Source organism: Pieris napi, chromosome 13 (assembly GCF_905475465.1).
Source record: "Pieris napi chromosome 13, ilPieNapi1.2, whole genome shotgun sequence".
Lineage (NCBI taxonomy): Eukaryota > Metazoa > Arthropoda > Insecta > Lepidoptera > Pieridae > Pieris > Pieris napi.
The window spans coordinates 2,868,202-2,884,547 of record NC_062246.1 but is presented as its reverse complement, the minus strand read 5'-3'; the positions used below and the strand labels follow the sequence as shown (position 1 = coordinate 2,884,547).

The 16,346-nt window shown below is 32.3% G+C and overlaps 4 protein-coding genes across 6 annotated transcripts in view; 3 read left to right on the top strand and 1 right to left on the bottom strand.

Moving 5' to 3' along the window:
• Positions 1 to 7,253, top strand: part of LOC125055488 (meiosis regulator and mRNA stability factor 1) — a 28,256-nt gene extending 21,003 nt beyond the window's left edge. For all 3 annotated transcript variants that reach the window (XM_047657950.1, XM_047657949.1, XM_047657951.1), the window contains 2 exons: positions 4,519 to 4,621; positions 5,389 to 7,253. In XM_047657950.1, the coding sequence (XP_047513906.1) occupies positions 4,519 to 4,621; positions 5,389 to 5,426 (141 nt within the window). In that variant the 3' untranslated portion in view covers positions 5,427 to 7,253. The remainder of the gene's footprint in view (positions 1 to 4,518; positions 4,622 to 5,388) is intronic.
• On the top strand, positions 167 to 3,637 carry LOC125055490. Its single transcript, XM_047657953.1, has 2 exons — positions 167 to 564; positions 849 to 3,637. Exon 2 carries the CDS (start codon positions 849 to 851, stop codon positions 3,102 to 3,104), a length of 2,256 nt encoding a protein of 751 aa, XP_047513909.1. The 5' UTR covers positions 167 to 564; the 3' UTR covers positions 3,105 to 3,637.
• Positions 7,254 to 7,505: 252 nt separating the features above from the next.
• Positions 7,506 to 8,828, bottom strand: LOC125055492 (NADH dehydrogenase [ubiquinone] 1 beta subcomplex subunit 10). The gene is made up of 4 exons (XM_047657955.1): positions 8,646 to 8,828; positions 8,439 to 8,574; positions 8,044 to 8,183; positions 7,506 to 7,677 (listed from the first exon to the last, which is right to left on the bottom strand). Exons 1-4 carry the CDS (start codon positions 8,728 to 8,730, stop codon positions 7,571 to 7,573), a joined length of 468 nt encoding a protein of 155 aa, XP_047513911.1. The 5' UTR covers positions 8,731 to 8,828; the 3' UTR covers positions 7,506 to 7,570.
• Positions 8,829 to 10,489: 1,661 nt separating this feature from the next.
• The window catches only part of LOC125055214, a 59,835-nt gene continuing 53,978 nt past the window's right edge, over positions 10,490 to 16,346 (top strand). Inside the window, exon 1 of the mRNA XM_047657557.1 lies at positions 10,490 to 10,950. Coding sequence (XP_047513513.1) covers positions 10,777 to 10,950 — 174 coding nt within the window. The 5' untranslated portion in view covers positions 10,490 to 10,776. The remainder of the gene's footprint in view (positions 10,951 to 16,346) is intronic.

The window sequence follows — 16,346 nt, the reverse complement described above, 5'->3', positions numbered from 1 at the left end:
TAAATTTTTTAAATATACAATGCTTTCATTACTTTTCTAAAATAAAATCTTGCGACTTGATGAGGTGTTGTTGATTGTTTTTTTCCTTAATATTTTGTAATTCAGTTGTAAGTAGTGCTCCATAATATTTAACATAATTTTCTCTAAAACAAAATTTTGTCTAACATATCGCACACCCAGAACAATACTGAATTAAGTCTAAAAATCCCAAAATCGACTTATTTATTTAGAACAATAGGCAATTTTTGTCCGCGCATACCACTAAGACAGCCATATCTATATTTGCAAAAACAGCCAACAGATGTCGCGCTAAGTCTCTATTAGTGAATTAATAACTACCGAGTCGTACCGCGAATATGAATCTAATTCCAGTTGGGACATGTTCGTCTATGGAAGCAGCATGTAGTGACGTTACGAAACAGTGAATTATTTCGTAATAATTAAGTATTGTTAAATGCAAATAGAAAATTACTCCGAATTATTTAGTTTTAATACAGTGTTGGTGAATTTCCTGTTTCTGCTGATTTGATAGTATTTCTAAATAATACTGTATTGGTGACGAAGGTATGTTATATTTTTTTATTTATTCCAAAATAGTACAGTGTTGTTTGATAAAGGTGAAAATTAGTTCAATGATGCACTATTGTTGGTAAATCTGAATAATGTTATAATTTCTGTAAAAAGAGCAATATTTTATTTTTTAATACTAAGAATTACTACTTATTATCTAAACTAAAAGAATACTTTTGAAAATTTGTTTTTTAATTTATTTAAAAGAAGATCTAACATGTTTTTTGAGATAATGCAGTATTAATGAATTAAATTTAATATTTTATGTTATTTGGCAGATGATGAAGGGTCGGGGTCTATTGTTGCTTGAAAAAGCAATGGAAGCAACCTCAAAAGAAGCTGGGTCAACTGCTCAACAAAGAAAAATAAAAATTTGTGCTGAAAATGAAGCAAATGCATCACCATCATCACTCGTGGTATCACCAGTCACATCATCAGCTATCACGGTATCACCTATTGCAGCATCAGCTCTCGAGGTATCACCTATTGTAGCTTCAAAAAAGTCTTTAACACCTGATAAGAGTAATGAAAGTGATTTTATAGATGATTCGGATACGGATCCTACTTTTTCTATCCAAAAAAGACAAAAATCCCGGCCACCTGTAATACCTAGACGAGTATCTTCGTCTTCCTGCTCAAGTACCTCTTCAGACTCCAGCTCATCGTCATCAAGCTCTAGCAGCTCGAACAGTTCATCTGATAATGAATCCAATAGACCAGGCCCATCTGCAGCAGATACCCAAGTTGTTTCCATTGAACCTGCTCCAACAGACCCCAAGCCAAGAAGAAAACGAGTACGAAACCCTGCTGCCTGGAAATCAAAGATTGCTAAAACATTGCGCAATACAGGTAAATCTTATGTTTCTCTATCAAACCCCACAAAAAAGATCGCAGAACGTCGAATCCGTCCACCTTGTGGCGATAAATGTAAATTAAAATGCAAAATTAAAATAAACGAAGAGGCAAGGCAAGATATTTTCGAAAAATATTGGATTCTGGGAGATCTAGAGAGGCAAAGAGAATACATTGTCAGGCACACGCAAGAAATAAAACCAAAATATAGGTACATTACTTCTCAAAAATTAAGAGCTTTGAATTCGGCGTATTATTTTGAAATAGATGGTGTGAAGATTAGGGTCTGCAAAGATTTTTTTAAGGCTACACTGAGCGTATGTGACAGATACATTAAGACAGCCCTTTCAAAGAAACGAGATGACGGTTTTATAGACGCTGATGCTCGTGGGAAGCATGGAAATCAGCGCAAAATAGACTCTGAAGTAAAAGATAGTGTGTTCAATTTTATAAACTCTATCCCAAGAATAGAGTCTCATTACCTAAGAGCTCAAACCACACGAGAATATATCTCATGCGAGAAATGCCTAGCAGACTTGTATCGAGATTATAAAAACCTCAGAGAGCAAAATAACTTACCCCCTGCATCAGCTTCAACTTTTAGTAGGATATTCAATGAGGAGTTCAACATTTCATTTTATGTTCCAAAGAAGGATCAATGTGACCTTTGCGAAAGTTATAAAAATGCCGATGGTGAAGACAATGCTAGGTTAAGTGAAAATTATGAAAACCACCTGAAAGAAAAAGGACTGGCCAGATTGGAAAAGGAGGCTGATAAAAACAATAAAAATGTCGTTGTAGCAGTGTACGACCTCCAAGCAGTTATGCAGGTTCCTAAAGGACAAGTTTCCCTGTTTTTCTATAAATCACGTATTAACTGTCTTAACTTGACTGTAAGCGACTTAAATGCAAAGGATGTTGTTTGTTTTTTCTGGGATGAAACCGAAGCGAAGCGTGGTGCAAATGAGATCGGTAGTTGTGTCCTTGCATACATTGAGTTGATTCTTGCAAAAAGTGATCCTAATAATGACGTGGATATCATATTCTATAGCGACAATTGCTGTGGGCAACAAAAAAACAAATACTTACTATCTGTCTATGCTTACGCAGTTAACAATATGCTAAGAGTTAATTCCATAACACATAAATTTTTGATCCGCGGACATTCTCAAAATGAAGGGGACAACGTCCACAGTGTAATAGAAAAACAGATTAAAAGACACTTAAAATCTGGTCCTATTTATTGCCCACAGCAATATGCTACTTTAATTCGTACTGCGAAAAAAACAGGACAGCCGTATCATGTAAAAGAACTTTTACACAATGACTTTTATGACCTTAAAGTCCTTCAGGAATCTTGGGGCAATAATTTTAATGTGGATGAGGACAATAACCAAGTCAAGTGGATTGACATTAAGCAACTTCGCGTTGAAAAGCAACATCCTTTGATTTTCTTCTATAAAACATCGTACAGTGAGACTGATTTTAAGAAAGTTTGTGTTCGAAATCGATCAAGGCGCTACAAAGATCAAAACTTTTCTCCACAATTGCTTAAAGCATATACAGAAAAACAACCTCTGGCTGAAAACAAAAAGAGAGATATAATGGAATTAATTGAAAAAAATATTATTCCTACTAATTATGTCAACTCTTATTACAAGACAGCATTAAATTTAGAGTAGCACAGCACTTACAGGAAACCTAATTTCGATATCTAAGTATTATTTTATTTTTTATAGTAATTTTAAGGCAGTCCATAGATAATTATTATGTAAGTAAACCTGTGATGTTACACTGTTGTGATTTAAATAAGACTTGTTAAACTAAAAAGACTTGTTAAAGTAAGTAGTAGGTATGATCTTAGAGTTCTTTGTACATAGGTACAAATAAATATATATTCTATGTTCCTATTAGGCTAACTTTTTATTTAAATAACATCTAGTCCAGTTTTTGGATTATTTTATGTGGGTAGCTAAGCCATTATCGCAGCCATGTTCACGAGTGTTAGCAAAGTTTTATTTTTACCTTTTGAATCTTTATCTTTGTTTTTTTTCTTATTTGAATCTTTGTATATTCTTTGGTTTAAGATTGTGTTTTTTTTTGCTTTGATCTATGGGTCTCTTACGACCACAAACATGTAAGACTGTTTTTTTTCATAACATAGCTGATGACACTGTAACAGTGTATAATAAAAGTGCATGCTGATTATCATACACATCGTTATTTTATTTACCGTTTTATACATTCTATATATAGGATACATTCTTGAAATTGAAACCGATAATTCTTTGCTGAATATTTACAACCAATATATGATAGGATTACACTGCATTATTTCAGAATCAATCAGTAAGAACGGAGTAAATAGAAATATTTTTTATTTTATTGGTTCAATAGTTTTACAACAGTGAATTAACTTGAAAAGTAAGGATTTAACACGTTATGTGAACTTTTTACAGTAATTAACTAATGCCATACTGATAAGCATTTGATTCATCACACAATATCTAAAACACCTAGGAATAACTTTTCATCTAACATGAGAGAACAGTTTTTAGTCGATACTCAAATAAGTCCTGTTTTGACTTAGTGCAGTGTTGATCTGGGGGTGCGATATGGTGTTTATGTTAACGTAAAATTGTAAACACCGTTAGATTGTAATCTGTCTCGCGAGATTATAAACTGTCGAAAGATTGTGAACCTCAGCGTACTGCTTACAATTTAACGTATTATTATTCGGTAGATTGTACTACACTAACTTAGTTATCATTCAAACTTCTTTGGTCAATTACAGATTAATTTTACTTCCCAACAATTTCATATAACTACCGAATAATAATACCTTAAATTGTAAGCAGTTCGTTGAGGTTCACAATCTTTCGACAGTTTACAATCTCGCGAGATAGATTACAATCTAACGGTTTTTACAATTTTACGGTGACATTTATAAGTGATGGAGTTTTGTAACTTTTTTGTTTACTAGTTTTACATTTTTAATTATTAAGAAAAATATTTTGCATCTTTTTAAGTAGATACCTATAGTAAAGATTAGTACTTTGAGATGTACCTTGATACAGTTCAATACATATATTTCAGGGTTCTCGCGTGTTCGAGTCGCCAAAGAGATTTGCGGGAAGCATCTGGTCTCCTCCCGCCAGCTCTGTGCCGCTACCAGATGGGCTGATCGGACAGGACAAACGTGAGTATCAATTTAAGTTTTTTTTAAATTACTATTGCAAACCTTTGTGTCTAAAAAAAATAAATGATAACTGAATCCTTTCACTTCTTTCCTACAAGAACAGAGTGTACCATTTCTTAAAGGCCGACAACACACTTTCGAGCCTCCTGCCCGTTTGCCTCCTGTTACATATTATAAAAACACTTATTCAATGATGTTGGCGGGGAACTTCTGTTTTCAAGTAGAAACTTGTTAGAACTCACAGAAGGATGATTAAAAAAAATATCATGTCTTAGAGACAACAATATATAATATCTCAGACTAGTCATTAAAACCATAGTTGAACCTATTACCTATTATTTTTTGCCTAAAAGCTTAGCTTTCCTTGAAAAGCGGTGCCGTTAACTAACGGCCGTCATTTTACGGTTGTTATTAACGGCCATCTTAACTTTTTAACATAATGCAAAAAAACATCATTTTCGCTCGTCCAAGTCACGTTTCCACTCATGGTATTAATTAACGTTTAACTAATGTTTATCACCGCTATGACGGCCGTCATGCAAATGACAGCACCGCTATTTGACGTTACGGTGACACTCAACGTTCTCTAGAAAACCTACTCCGATGTTATTTATAGACAACCTTTGGGTGACGTTACCCAACGTTACATTACGGCCGTTGGATAACGGCACCGCTTTTATAAGAAACCTAAGCTTAAGCCGTTGGCCGCAACCATGATACATATTATTTATATCATAAAATATATTTTTAATTAAATTTGTCTTCAGGTCGCACCCGCCTTGCAGCCCAGTTTGATTCAGTGTGATAAATCATTCCCAATGTATAATTAAGGGTAAGAACACATTCCATTCCCACACTTTATCTGGAGTGTACATGTGTTCCAACGAATTTCCAAATCTTATACGTCTCCTATGTGATGTTAAACAATAATATTTTAGATTGTGTATTTTTGTGTGTTTATTAATTATAAGAAATGCATTCGCTAAGTGTTACAGTGCTGTACATATTTGGACTTAACTCTGTTAATTTTATAGTTATTTATAATGTTTGAGAATTGTAGAAGCAAAATTAAGGAAGTTGTAAGAAATTTTTTATCGAGTTAAAGTTCCAAAGACTTGTCTAAAGTACTACTCTAAAATATGGCAATCAATTTTACCTTTTGACACTGACTTAATAGATAGACCCTAAGTATATTTTGTATATTAAACTCACTATACATATCCTTTCATACGCTCAATGTTTTAGATAAGCACTGGTAACATTAAACGAATGTTCACATAAAAGTACAATAATCATGATTTATTTATAAGAGAAAATCATTGAGAATATGATCTCGATTATTTCTATAAATGCTTTATTTAATATTGGCTTTAAATGACTTATTCGATGACTGTTGTTAAAGTTCCAATATATAGAATACCATTCGAATTTATAATTTTAGATGGAACTTATATTTTTATGTTCAAAATGTTTATATTTCCTGTTAATGAGTTGTACGCGTGTTTGAGACTTAGCGGCCGGTAATTGTTGCACAAAAATCCATATAATTTGTACATATTTAAATTATTCTGTTGTACCTTAGAAAATAATTTTTGTTAATAGCCTCTACGGATAGAACTGGACACTTGCCACAAAATTAAGTCAATTATACATTTTGAGGTTTCGATTGTCTCTTTAGACCTGTGCAATTTTTACGACAAATCCAACGCAAAATTCCACATTACACCTGAGTTAATTTTATAAGCATTTTTAATAAGTTATTTTAAGTGATTGAAAGCCGACAGTCTAATATGTGTTCAAAATGGCTGTCTGTTAGCGTCCAAAAAATTAGTACATATAATGATAAGTTCTTGACTCATCTTAGCCTAATTAGCATAAGTAATTAATTTAAGGATCAGTTTTGTTACGTTTTGAGTTTTTTTGTAAATAAATGTGTATTAAGTAACAATTGTGAATTGAAGCTACAATTTATTCTGTGATATTATAATACCGCATCTTTATGTCTCTATGTATAAAATGTACATACTATATTCGATTGCTACTAGTAATTTACACATTTATTTACATCAATTATATTTCGGGTGGAAATGTGGATTTTGATTATTTTGTAAGCGGGCCCTTGCTTTATAAGTTGTATACTGCCAGTTTGCATTTTAGAGTGAATAACCATTAAAGTAAAGTGAAGAAACCAGAAAATAAAATGTTTCAAAATATTTGGACCACTTTAATGGGTATGAACTCAAACTTCTTCAAGGTAAGTGGGTATTAAATCTGGTTCTTTTATAGAGAATGAATGAAGAGATTTTTAAATCGAATTTCGAGGATTTTATCGTCATGACTTATTTGGATTAATGTACTTATAAATTAGCGAAATACCAGTTTGTTAGAAAATTTAAACTGGAACAAAATGTTTTAAGCCAATGTTTTTATTTTATGACCAAGTAAACTTAAATTTCAATATTTAGATTAGATTTTTCAAGTACAGCAAGAGAAGATGTTTGTATTTTATTACATCTTCAATATTCTGTGATTATTGTTTCTTGTTATAAATTCATTGGTGTATGTGTGTATCATAATGCATGATAAAATCTTATATTTTTAAATAAAGTGCGTTTTATTTTGAAAAAACAAACCTATTTTGTTCTTATTTGCAGCAAGCAATATAATTTTTAGAACCAAGAAGCACAAGAAACCTGTTTTCCTTTGGTCCTATTTCTATATGATACACCAATTATAGAATTTAATATGTGTATGAAACCTAATTGGGTATTGGAAACTCTGACTATTTAGTATTTATAAACACTTGATACCCCTGTTAGTTCCATAAAATAATTATTTTGAATCACTACATGTGTATAACATTGCTTTATTAATTAAAATGGACTTGCAATTTAATAATTTATTAATGCAATCACAATATTACATTCCTACTTAGTATATATTTGTTTATCACTTTGTCTGTTCAGACAGAGGTCCATGACGCTTCTCCCAAATCATGCGGTGTTTTTGCTTCATGTAAGCTTTACGGGCATCTCCAAATGCTCCCAAATCACCATCTAGAAGTTTATTGAAATATGAGCCTCATGAAATATGAACTCTTAAAAGTGGCCATTTCAGAAGATCTTGTCTGAGCTTTAAGGTAGTATAATATAAACATGAAGAAATAGCAGTTAAGCACATGATGATGTGACATTAGTAGTACCAAACATGAAAGGAAAATCAATTTTAGCTAACATAAAATAAAAACTTTTTTAAAACAACAAAAAGTTCTTGAATAAATTGTATCTAGTGTACAAATAAAACACCTGTTACTAATTATAACATAAGGAATATCTTATTTGGCATGTCTAACCAAGAAATTGTCAATTACAAGCAGCTGTTACAGGTAACACTAGTTAATAACCATTTAATAATATACATACATTTAATGAACCAGGCTTCTTCAGCATCCTTGTATTTGTCCCAAAGTGGCTTGCACTTGGTAAGATGATCAGGGGCTTCATAGATCATGCAGTCCTCGAATCTCATACGAAGAATATTCAAAATTTCAGAATCCACCATCCTAAAAATAAATGTTTGTTCAAATAATGGTTTAGAATTCAATATCTATTTAAATTTTGTTCTGTTGCAGGTTCAACATTAGACTAAATTTTTTTTGGCACAAAAAGTAAACAAACATAGCCCAGAATCCAAAGATGCAATAATTTTAGGGATGTGTTTAGTTGTTTCTTTAAGAGAGTATTTGACTGAAGGAAATATTAACTAGACACATACTGTTCTTGCCCTCATTAGTTTCAAAATAATATTTTAAGTGAACCTGTCTCGTTTGAATTGCGCGTTTGCTTCGAAGTCGCAGACTGGATCATCGCTATAACATTGATCTATTGTTGGTACGCGACGGAACTGCTGATGATACCACGGGTATTTTTTCTGGTTGGGCTCGACTATCTTTTCTGCAGCAGAAAAATAACCATGTATCGCTTACATAACAATATTTGTATTTTTGTTTTACAAAGAAACATACCTCTAAACCATGTAACTGGGGAATCTACAGTTCTATACAAAGATCTAAAAAAACCTCTAAAGGCGTTATCATCTTCTGCGACCATGTTTGCAGTAGTTTAAAAAGCTAATTGGGAAATGCAAAATAGAATTTAATGTGGAACGATGTCAGTTGGGTTCATATTTTACTGTAGTCTTTAGTTAACTCTGACAGTTATAAAAATCCTTCACTTTTTTGACAGTGTCAGTGATTTGACTAATATAATAATTTGACTGATAATGTCAAATTGTCCTATCCGTGAGTGAGTGTTCAGTGAGATGAATTTTGTCAAACACACAGACTATTGCACATGATGATAGTAACTTATTAATATTAAATATTTAATTTAGTTACTTTATTTCAATAAAGCATACATTAATATTTAAGTTTTTTGTTTATTCATCATTAATGGTAAGATAAGCTATTTCAAATAAATAGACATTACATAGACTTCATCGTATAATTTATATAGCTAGCTTTATTAATTACATCAAATAATTTATGTTTGTAATCAGCTTGTTTTCTATAGTTTTAACAATATAGCAATTTTAAAACTATATAATATAATAATAATCCTGCATACTTAAGCATAAATATACATAATACTTGACGTTGACATTTTGCCGCGCACCACCAGTTTGTGGAACCAGCTTGAATAACCGTTCCTTTTGGGAATATTGATAGTGGCGTAAGCGAGTGCCTTTCAATCCTGAGGTCAGTCGTTCTAATCACGCCAGCTGTGCACCAATACCTAGACTTTTTCACCAAACGAACGGAAGTTCAGAAGTATGAGGCCCAGATCTAAATGGTTGTAGCTGGTTTTACTCAGTTATTTATAGTTTATTAATTACAAAAAATAATGAAAAAAAAAATTGTATCATATTTGTGTAGATGATATAATTTTTCAAGATATTGTTTTACTTTTGAAAATTTTAATTAATTTTAATTTTATTCTCAAGCCAACTTTTATAATCATATATAGTGTAACTAACCCATTTAACATATTATACATTCTTTGAGTATATTGGTGGGTGTATCCAATTATTAAGATATTGTAAAACTTAACGCTTTGTTGGATCTTATAAACGATATTATAATTAATGCCTCTTTATTTTCTCTGTGTATTTATTATCAGTGGAAATACAACTTTATTATAAAACATAATATAAAGTAGTAACTAGCCAAGCTCATAAAATATTATGGTTAAATATAGGTAAATTTTCATAAAAGGGTTCAGCGCTTTAGGTTTGAAAGCATTACATTACATTTAACGTAAGGTGCAATTTCGTTTAGATACCGCATGTTTTAATAGTAACCGTACAATGTACATGGTCCAACTCCAGTTTTAGTCCTGAAAAAATTCCAGCAGAACAATAATTGTATGGGATCAGGGGATAATACCCATTAGCCGGTTATGGGACTTTAAGAACTAAATTCGTTTCAATAAAAATTAGGAACTTAAATCTCCAGCTTTATTTTTAACCATGTATCGTGCATTGCGTTTTATCAAAAATCAGTTACAATAAAAGACCGTTCGGCGTTCATATTTATAAATTTAATATGATTTACCATATTTAACAGACGTAAGCTATTGAATGGAACCCGAAATCACAATGTGTATCAGGGTGTCACGAGGAAATTATGCGAAGATTGTAAACCGCTTGGTCCACTCATTGAACGAGGGCGGGCGGCGCGCATGCTCAATAGAATCATACGGAGGGTTGCTACATCTATTTTACCACACTTGCACGCTATTTATAATCGAGATGTTACATCCAGTTCAATTCTATTTTTAAATGAACAGTCCTGTTTTCTAGTATAAATACAATAACAATAATTAGTTTACCTTTTGCATTTGGTCGGTTATTTGAGACTTTTGATAAAATTCGTAATCAGTTTTATGTGTATACTGGCGTTTGGAATTCCCATGTCTTGCAACCCAGCCCGGTGTCAAGACTGTCATTACATAGTGCGTCACAGCAGTGTCTGGTGTGGTGCGTTGTTGTGATGCGCGGTTCGCGCGGGACGCCGCAGCCTTGGTGACCGTGGCTCCTTGTTTTTGTGACACAGTGGTGTCGTGTATTCCGACGCTCATGCAAGCTCAATCGGCAAGATGCGATGGCGGGCGCGAGCGGCCCCATCACGCGCGAAAGAACGCGCCAACATCAGCTTTTTCATATTTATAATGTTCTTCGCTGTGTTTGGTGTAATAGTCCTTACTGAACTGCTGTTTTTGGAGCGACCCCCGAGTAATGCCCCTCGATCCCGGTACATAGAAAGCTTACAGGTGAGATTATTGAACGCTCCAGCTTTATTTATGCATACTATAAATTATTTACAAAAGCCCGCTTGTTGCTAGCCTTTGTTTATATAGCCGCAATGTAATATTGTAGGTGAAGAAAGGAGGTTTTCGCCTGACTGGTTTTTATGAACAGATTACATTTATGTAAAACAATTAAACGCCGAGTATAAGTGTAACATTAAACATTGTTGACGATATTAATTTAAGTATTTATGAGTACCCAAGGCTAATGAATAAATGGGAACTTAGACAAATTTTTATTATCAAGGATTTCATCTGGTAAGTATGGCAAGAACAGAAGAATAAGATTTTTCTGTAATTTTTTTAATGCATTGTTTTGTTCCGCGATGTCCCTAACATGACAATATATATATTAAAAAAAATGAAATTGTTTTAAAATACGTTCAAAAACATTCGTTTATAACACTAGTCCGCAAACATTACACAATATACAAAAATACAAGAAAGGTTAGAGGTTACCCAATATATTAACACATATTATGACTATTCAATTTAAGTCAATAATTTAAAAATGATTTATAAAAAATAGCTCTATTTCTATGTAATTCGCAAAAACCTTTTTGCGAATTCAATAGCATTCTAAAATAATCGCCAAAAATAAAAATTCTTGAAATGCGACGGAAGTACTAGACGTATAGTGAAGACGTATAGTATGATAGTGTATAGATACTGAAAAACATTTTACGTGATAAACTCATAATAAAAACGTCGTTATCATATGAAATTGAGTTTATTTATTTTGTTTTTAAGCTTTTGCAGATTGGATGTATTTCTGTGACGAAAAATGCGTTATTTTTCGATCTTCGAATACCAAACGCAATATTGGATGAGTTTTGGATCGTTCAGAAAGATCCCTTTTATAAATATTATTTAAAAAATTACGTATACGAGTACTACCAACCGCCTTTTAGTTTAAATACACTCTTCGTCTTCTATAACCATTAGTTCAGAGTTGTTAGAAGACAGATATTCACACTCTTACACATTCAGTTCACTGTTGTTAGAAGACAGATATTCACACTCTTACACATTCAGTTCACTGTTGTTAGAAGACAGATATTCACACTCTTGCACTTTCAGTTCACTGTTGTTAGAAGACAGATATTCACACTCTTACACTTTCAGTTCACTGTTGTTAGAAGACAGATATTCACACTCTTACACTTTCAGTTCACTGTTGTTAGAAGACAGATATTCACACTCTTACACTTTCAGTTCACTGTTGTTAGAAGACAGATATTCACACTCTTACACATTCAGTTCACTGTTGTTAGAAGACAGATATTCACACTCTTACACATTCAGTTCACTGTTGTTAGAAGACAGATATTCACACTCTTTCACATTCACTTAGAGACTCTTTCGAATAGGCTGAGCTCTGTAGCATATGCAGTAAAGAAAATCCGACAGTCTACTGATAAGGACACGGCTAAAATTGTGAGTCATAGCTACTTTCACAGCGTTATGTCGTACGGTATTCTACTGTCGGGTGCTGCTGCAGAGGTTCAATCCATATTTGTGCTGCAGAAGCGGGCTGTTCGGTGTATTTGTTGTGTTTCTCCGAGGGAGTCGGTACGGAATAAGTTTAAGGAATTAAATATTATGACACTATCTGGTCAATACGAGTATATTCTTGAAGCCTTGTTGTAATGTACAAAAAAATTTAAACGATTTTAAAACAAATGGTGACTTTCACCAGTATAATATTTAAATAGAATTAATTTGTTTGTACGACCAACCAGGCTCCAGAAGATAAACCACTCCTTATATGGAAATTGTTTTCGTTTTTACAACAAACTCCCAAGCGAAATGAGAGAATTATCAGTAAATAAATTCATAGCCCTCGTTAAACGTAAATTAATATATTGATTAGATAAGCTTTTTATAAAGTTGACGAATAGTTAAATGATCCTAACTAATTTGTACGACTAAGTATTTTTATATTGATTTAATGAAACAGTTTAAATAACACCGCACCTATTATTAAATGGATTTAGATTTGTGAATAATATATGTATAAGCTTTTTTATAAACCTGTTTGTTCATTTGACGTGAAAAATAAAACTTAATCCACGTAAAACAACACGATGGAGGGTTTCGTTTGACCACGATTGGTCAATTGAAAATAGGTGTCACGTGTTATTGGACTAGGCATTTGACTAACTAAAGTCACAAGAAATGCGTGTCGTTTTGACTTTTCTTTTATATTCTTAGCGCCCGGGTATGTATGTTGATGCATTTTGATGTATGAACACAGTACATTAGTTCTCATTTTAAAATAAATGATTACGGGCTTCACACACGGGCTACACACTACACAGCCTAGATTATTTTAAATTTCTACACATATTTTTTTTTCTTTTGCTTGTTATTCTATATCCTAGCTTCCTTCAGTACCGTCGATCGGATCCCCTTCACGGGTAAAGGCCTCCTCCAGCTTTTTCCTACTGACTCTGTATATGGCTCTCTTTCTCCATTCGTTTCCTGCTATTGCTTCTATTTCTTCTATCCACCTTTTTTTTGGGCGACCTCTTCTCCTTCTTCCTCTTGGTCCTTTCCATACATGATACAGTTGTCTTTAAGGTCCACCTATTATTGGTGTATCTTGCTATATGCCCCGCCCATTGCCACTTCTGTTTTAGGGCATAATGTAAGGCATCTATAACTTTTGTTCTTCGTCTTATTTTTCGCTTTTAATTTTATGTATTTTTTTTATTTTAAGTACGCTTCTTTCCATTGCTTTCTGGCATGCTACTAGTTTAGTTTTTTAATATCTTTAGTAGACTTAAATATCGTGTCGTGAAATAATTGTTAATTTTATGTCAGTATTTAGTGTTTGACATTCTAGATTTGTGTACTGACCCATGTAGACCAGTGCCGATAATTTTTGAAACCTAAAAAAATTACAGTAGGATGAAACCCAGTAGAAAAGCAGGGGAATATGATCAAAATGAAAGGAAAAATAAATTACGGTCGATCTGAGGTCGGGAAGGGGTAGGGGGGGGGAGTTTTAAGGGTAAAAAACGGTTTATCTCGATTTCCGGCAAAACTACAAGTCCTACCGAAGAAAGTTAAATGGCAAAGTTGGAGGTAATAAAAAGATCTAAAACTTTTGTATTCACACATTTTTCACATAACCTCAAAATTTATGTGAAAAATTAAAAAAACCAAGTTTTTGGTTTTTTATTTTTATCTTTAACAAAAATATTTTTTTTTTAACGAAATTTGGTGAAAACTTACCTTTCTATGTCCCAAATACACTGTAATTTATTTGATTAAAAATATTTATTTGTTCACCTTATTTTGAATTAATATCGAAAAAACACCCTAATTTTCAATCGAAAATTCTGACGTCAAAATTTCAGCTTTTTTCAAAAAGTTGGTGTGCTTTCAGTTCGTTGAAATCTCTACTTTCTTATGGTAAAAAATATATATATATATTACCATAGTAAATCTTCTCAGAAAACGCAAAAAATCGTATGCAGTAACGCCCAGACCTGTCATCCCCTTCCTTACTTCTCTATGAAATACGAAAATTTTAGCCCATCTAAAGGCTAAATTTTTTTTTTAGGTCACTCAGGTATATATAAGTTATCTTAAAATAGTAATAAATAGACATCTGATTATAATTTAAAGAAGATTCATAGAGAAGTAGGGAAGGGGATGACAAGTCTGGGCGTTACTGCATACGATTTTTTACGTTTTCTGAGAAGATTTACTATGGTAATATATATATATTTTTTTACCATAAGAAAGTAGAGATTTCAACAAACTGAAAGCACACCAACTTTTTGAAAAAAGCTGAAATTTTGACGTCAGAATTTTCGATTGAAAATTAGGGTGTTTTTTCGATATTAATTCAAAATAAGGTGAACAAATAAATATTTTTAATCAAATAAATTACAGTGTATTTGGGACATAGAAAGGTAAGTTTTCACCAAATTTCGTTAAAAAAAAAATATTTTTGTTAAAGATAAAAATAAAAAACCAAAAACTTGGTTTTTTGAATTTTTCACATAAATTTTGAGGTTATGTGAAAAATGTGTGAATACAAAAGTTTTAGATCTTTTTATAACCTCCAACTTTGCCATTTAACTTTCTTCGGTAGGACTTGTAGTTTTGCCGGAAATCGAGATAAACCGTTTTTTACCCTTAAAACTCCCCCCCCTACCCCTTCCCGACCTCAGATCGACCGTAATTTATTTTTCCTATCATTTTGATCATATTCCCCTGCTTTTCTAATGGGTTTCATCCTACTGTAATTTTTTTCACTTTTTATTTATTTTAAAGGCTATCTGCACTGGTCTAATGTAGGAGTTTGCCGAGTTAGCACGTCGAAGTTGAACGGAAGTTCTAATACATTTATAGGTTCTTAGTATGTTCGGAACTTGTACTGTAATTTACATATTTTTTTAATTTTAATTTGCATAAAAATAAACTGTTGTCATATGGTACTGAACGTTTCAAATATTTGACCTGACAGAGAAGTCAGACAATAGATAGTAAAGTATAAACATATTTTCCTTTTACTTAGGAGGTGTACACGTGTAATGATACCGACAAATCCCTATTTAAATTCACTTAAAAATACATTAATGATTATGACGCGTATTTAATGAAGACGGCGCTGTTAAGAAGCATGTATATTATAGCGAGAGCGAAAAGGTAAAGGTGCCTTCGTGACTTGTTAGGCCTATTCGGGTAAAATATTACCTCATTGTGAATGTAAGGCAACCCTATCATACAAAGGAAATACTGAAGTAGTGAGAAGCTTAAACCAAATTCGCGATACTAGCAAAATACCTGTTGCTCACAACTACATACCTACTTATACTAACGGTTATAAGGATTTCTTAATTTTGTATGGGGTAAAAGACAGTTATATTTTACACTCAAGCCGTTGATGCGATGAACACAGAACATCAATTGTATGTTAGAACTAGCAATGGCCCGCGGTTTCACTCGCGTAGATACGGTCTCATGGTAGTGGAAAGACTACTAAGTCGGATTATACATATATTTTTTTTAACATAAAAGTTTTATTATATTCAGTTTTCTTCGTTCTTAAATACTTCATTTCAGATTATTAGCTACACATTTACATTCATAATTTATCAATCAATATACAACAATATACAAATTTTACTTGACAACGAATATATTTTATGTTAATACATATTATATATATATTGTTAAATACATTTTTAAATTGATAACATCATTTAGGTATAATGTCCGGCATTAGTACATTTAAATATATACTCTACAGGTATTGAAAAATTCTTGATATCAAGTAGATTTTGAAAGAAATTTTTGTCTTGATTATTATAAATTGTTAAAAATAAAAACAAAAATTCATA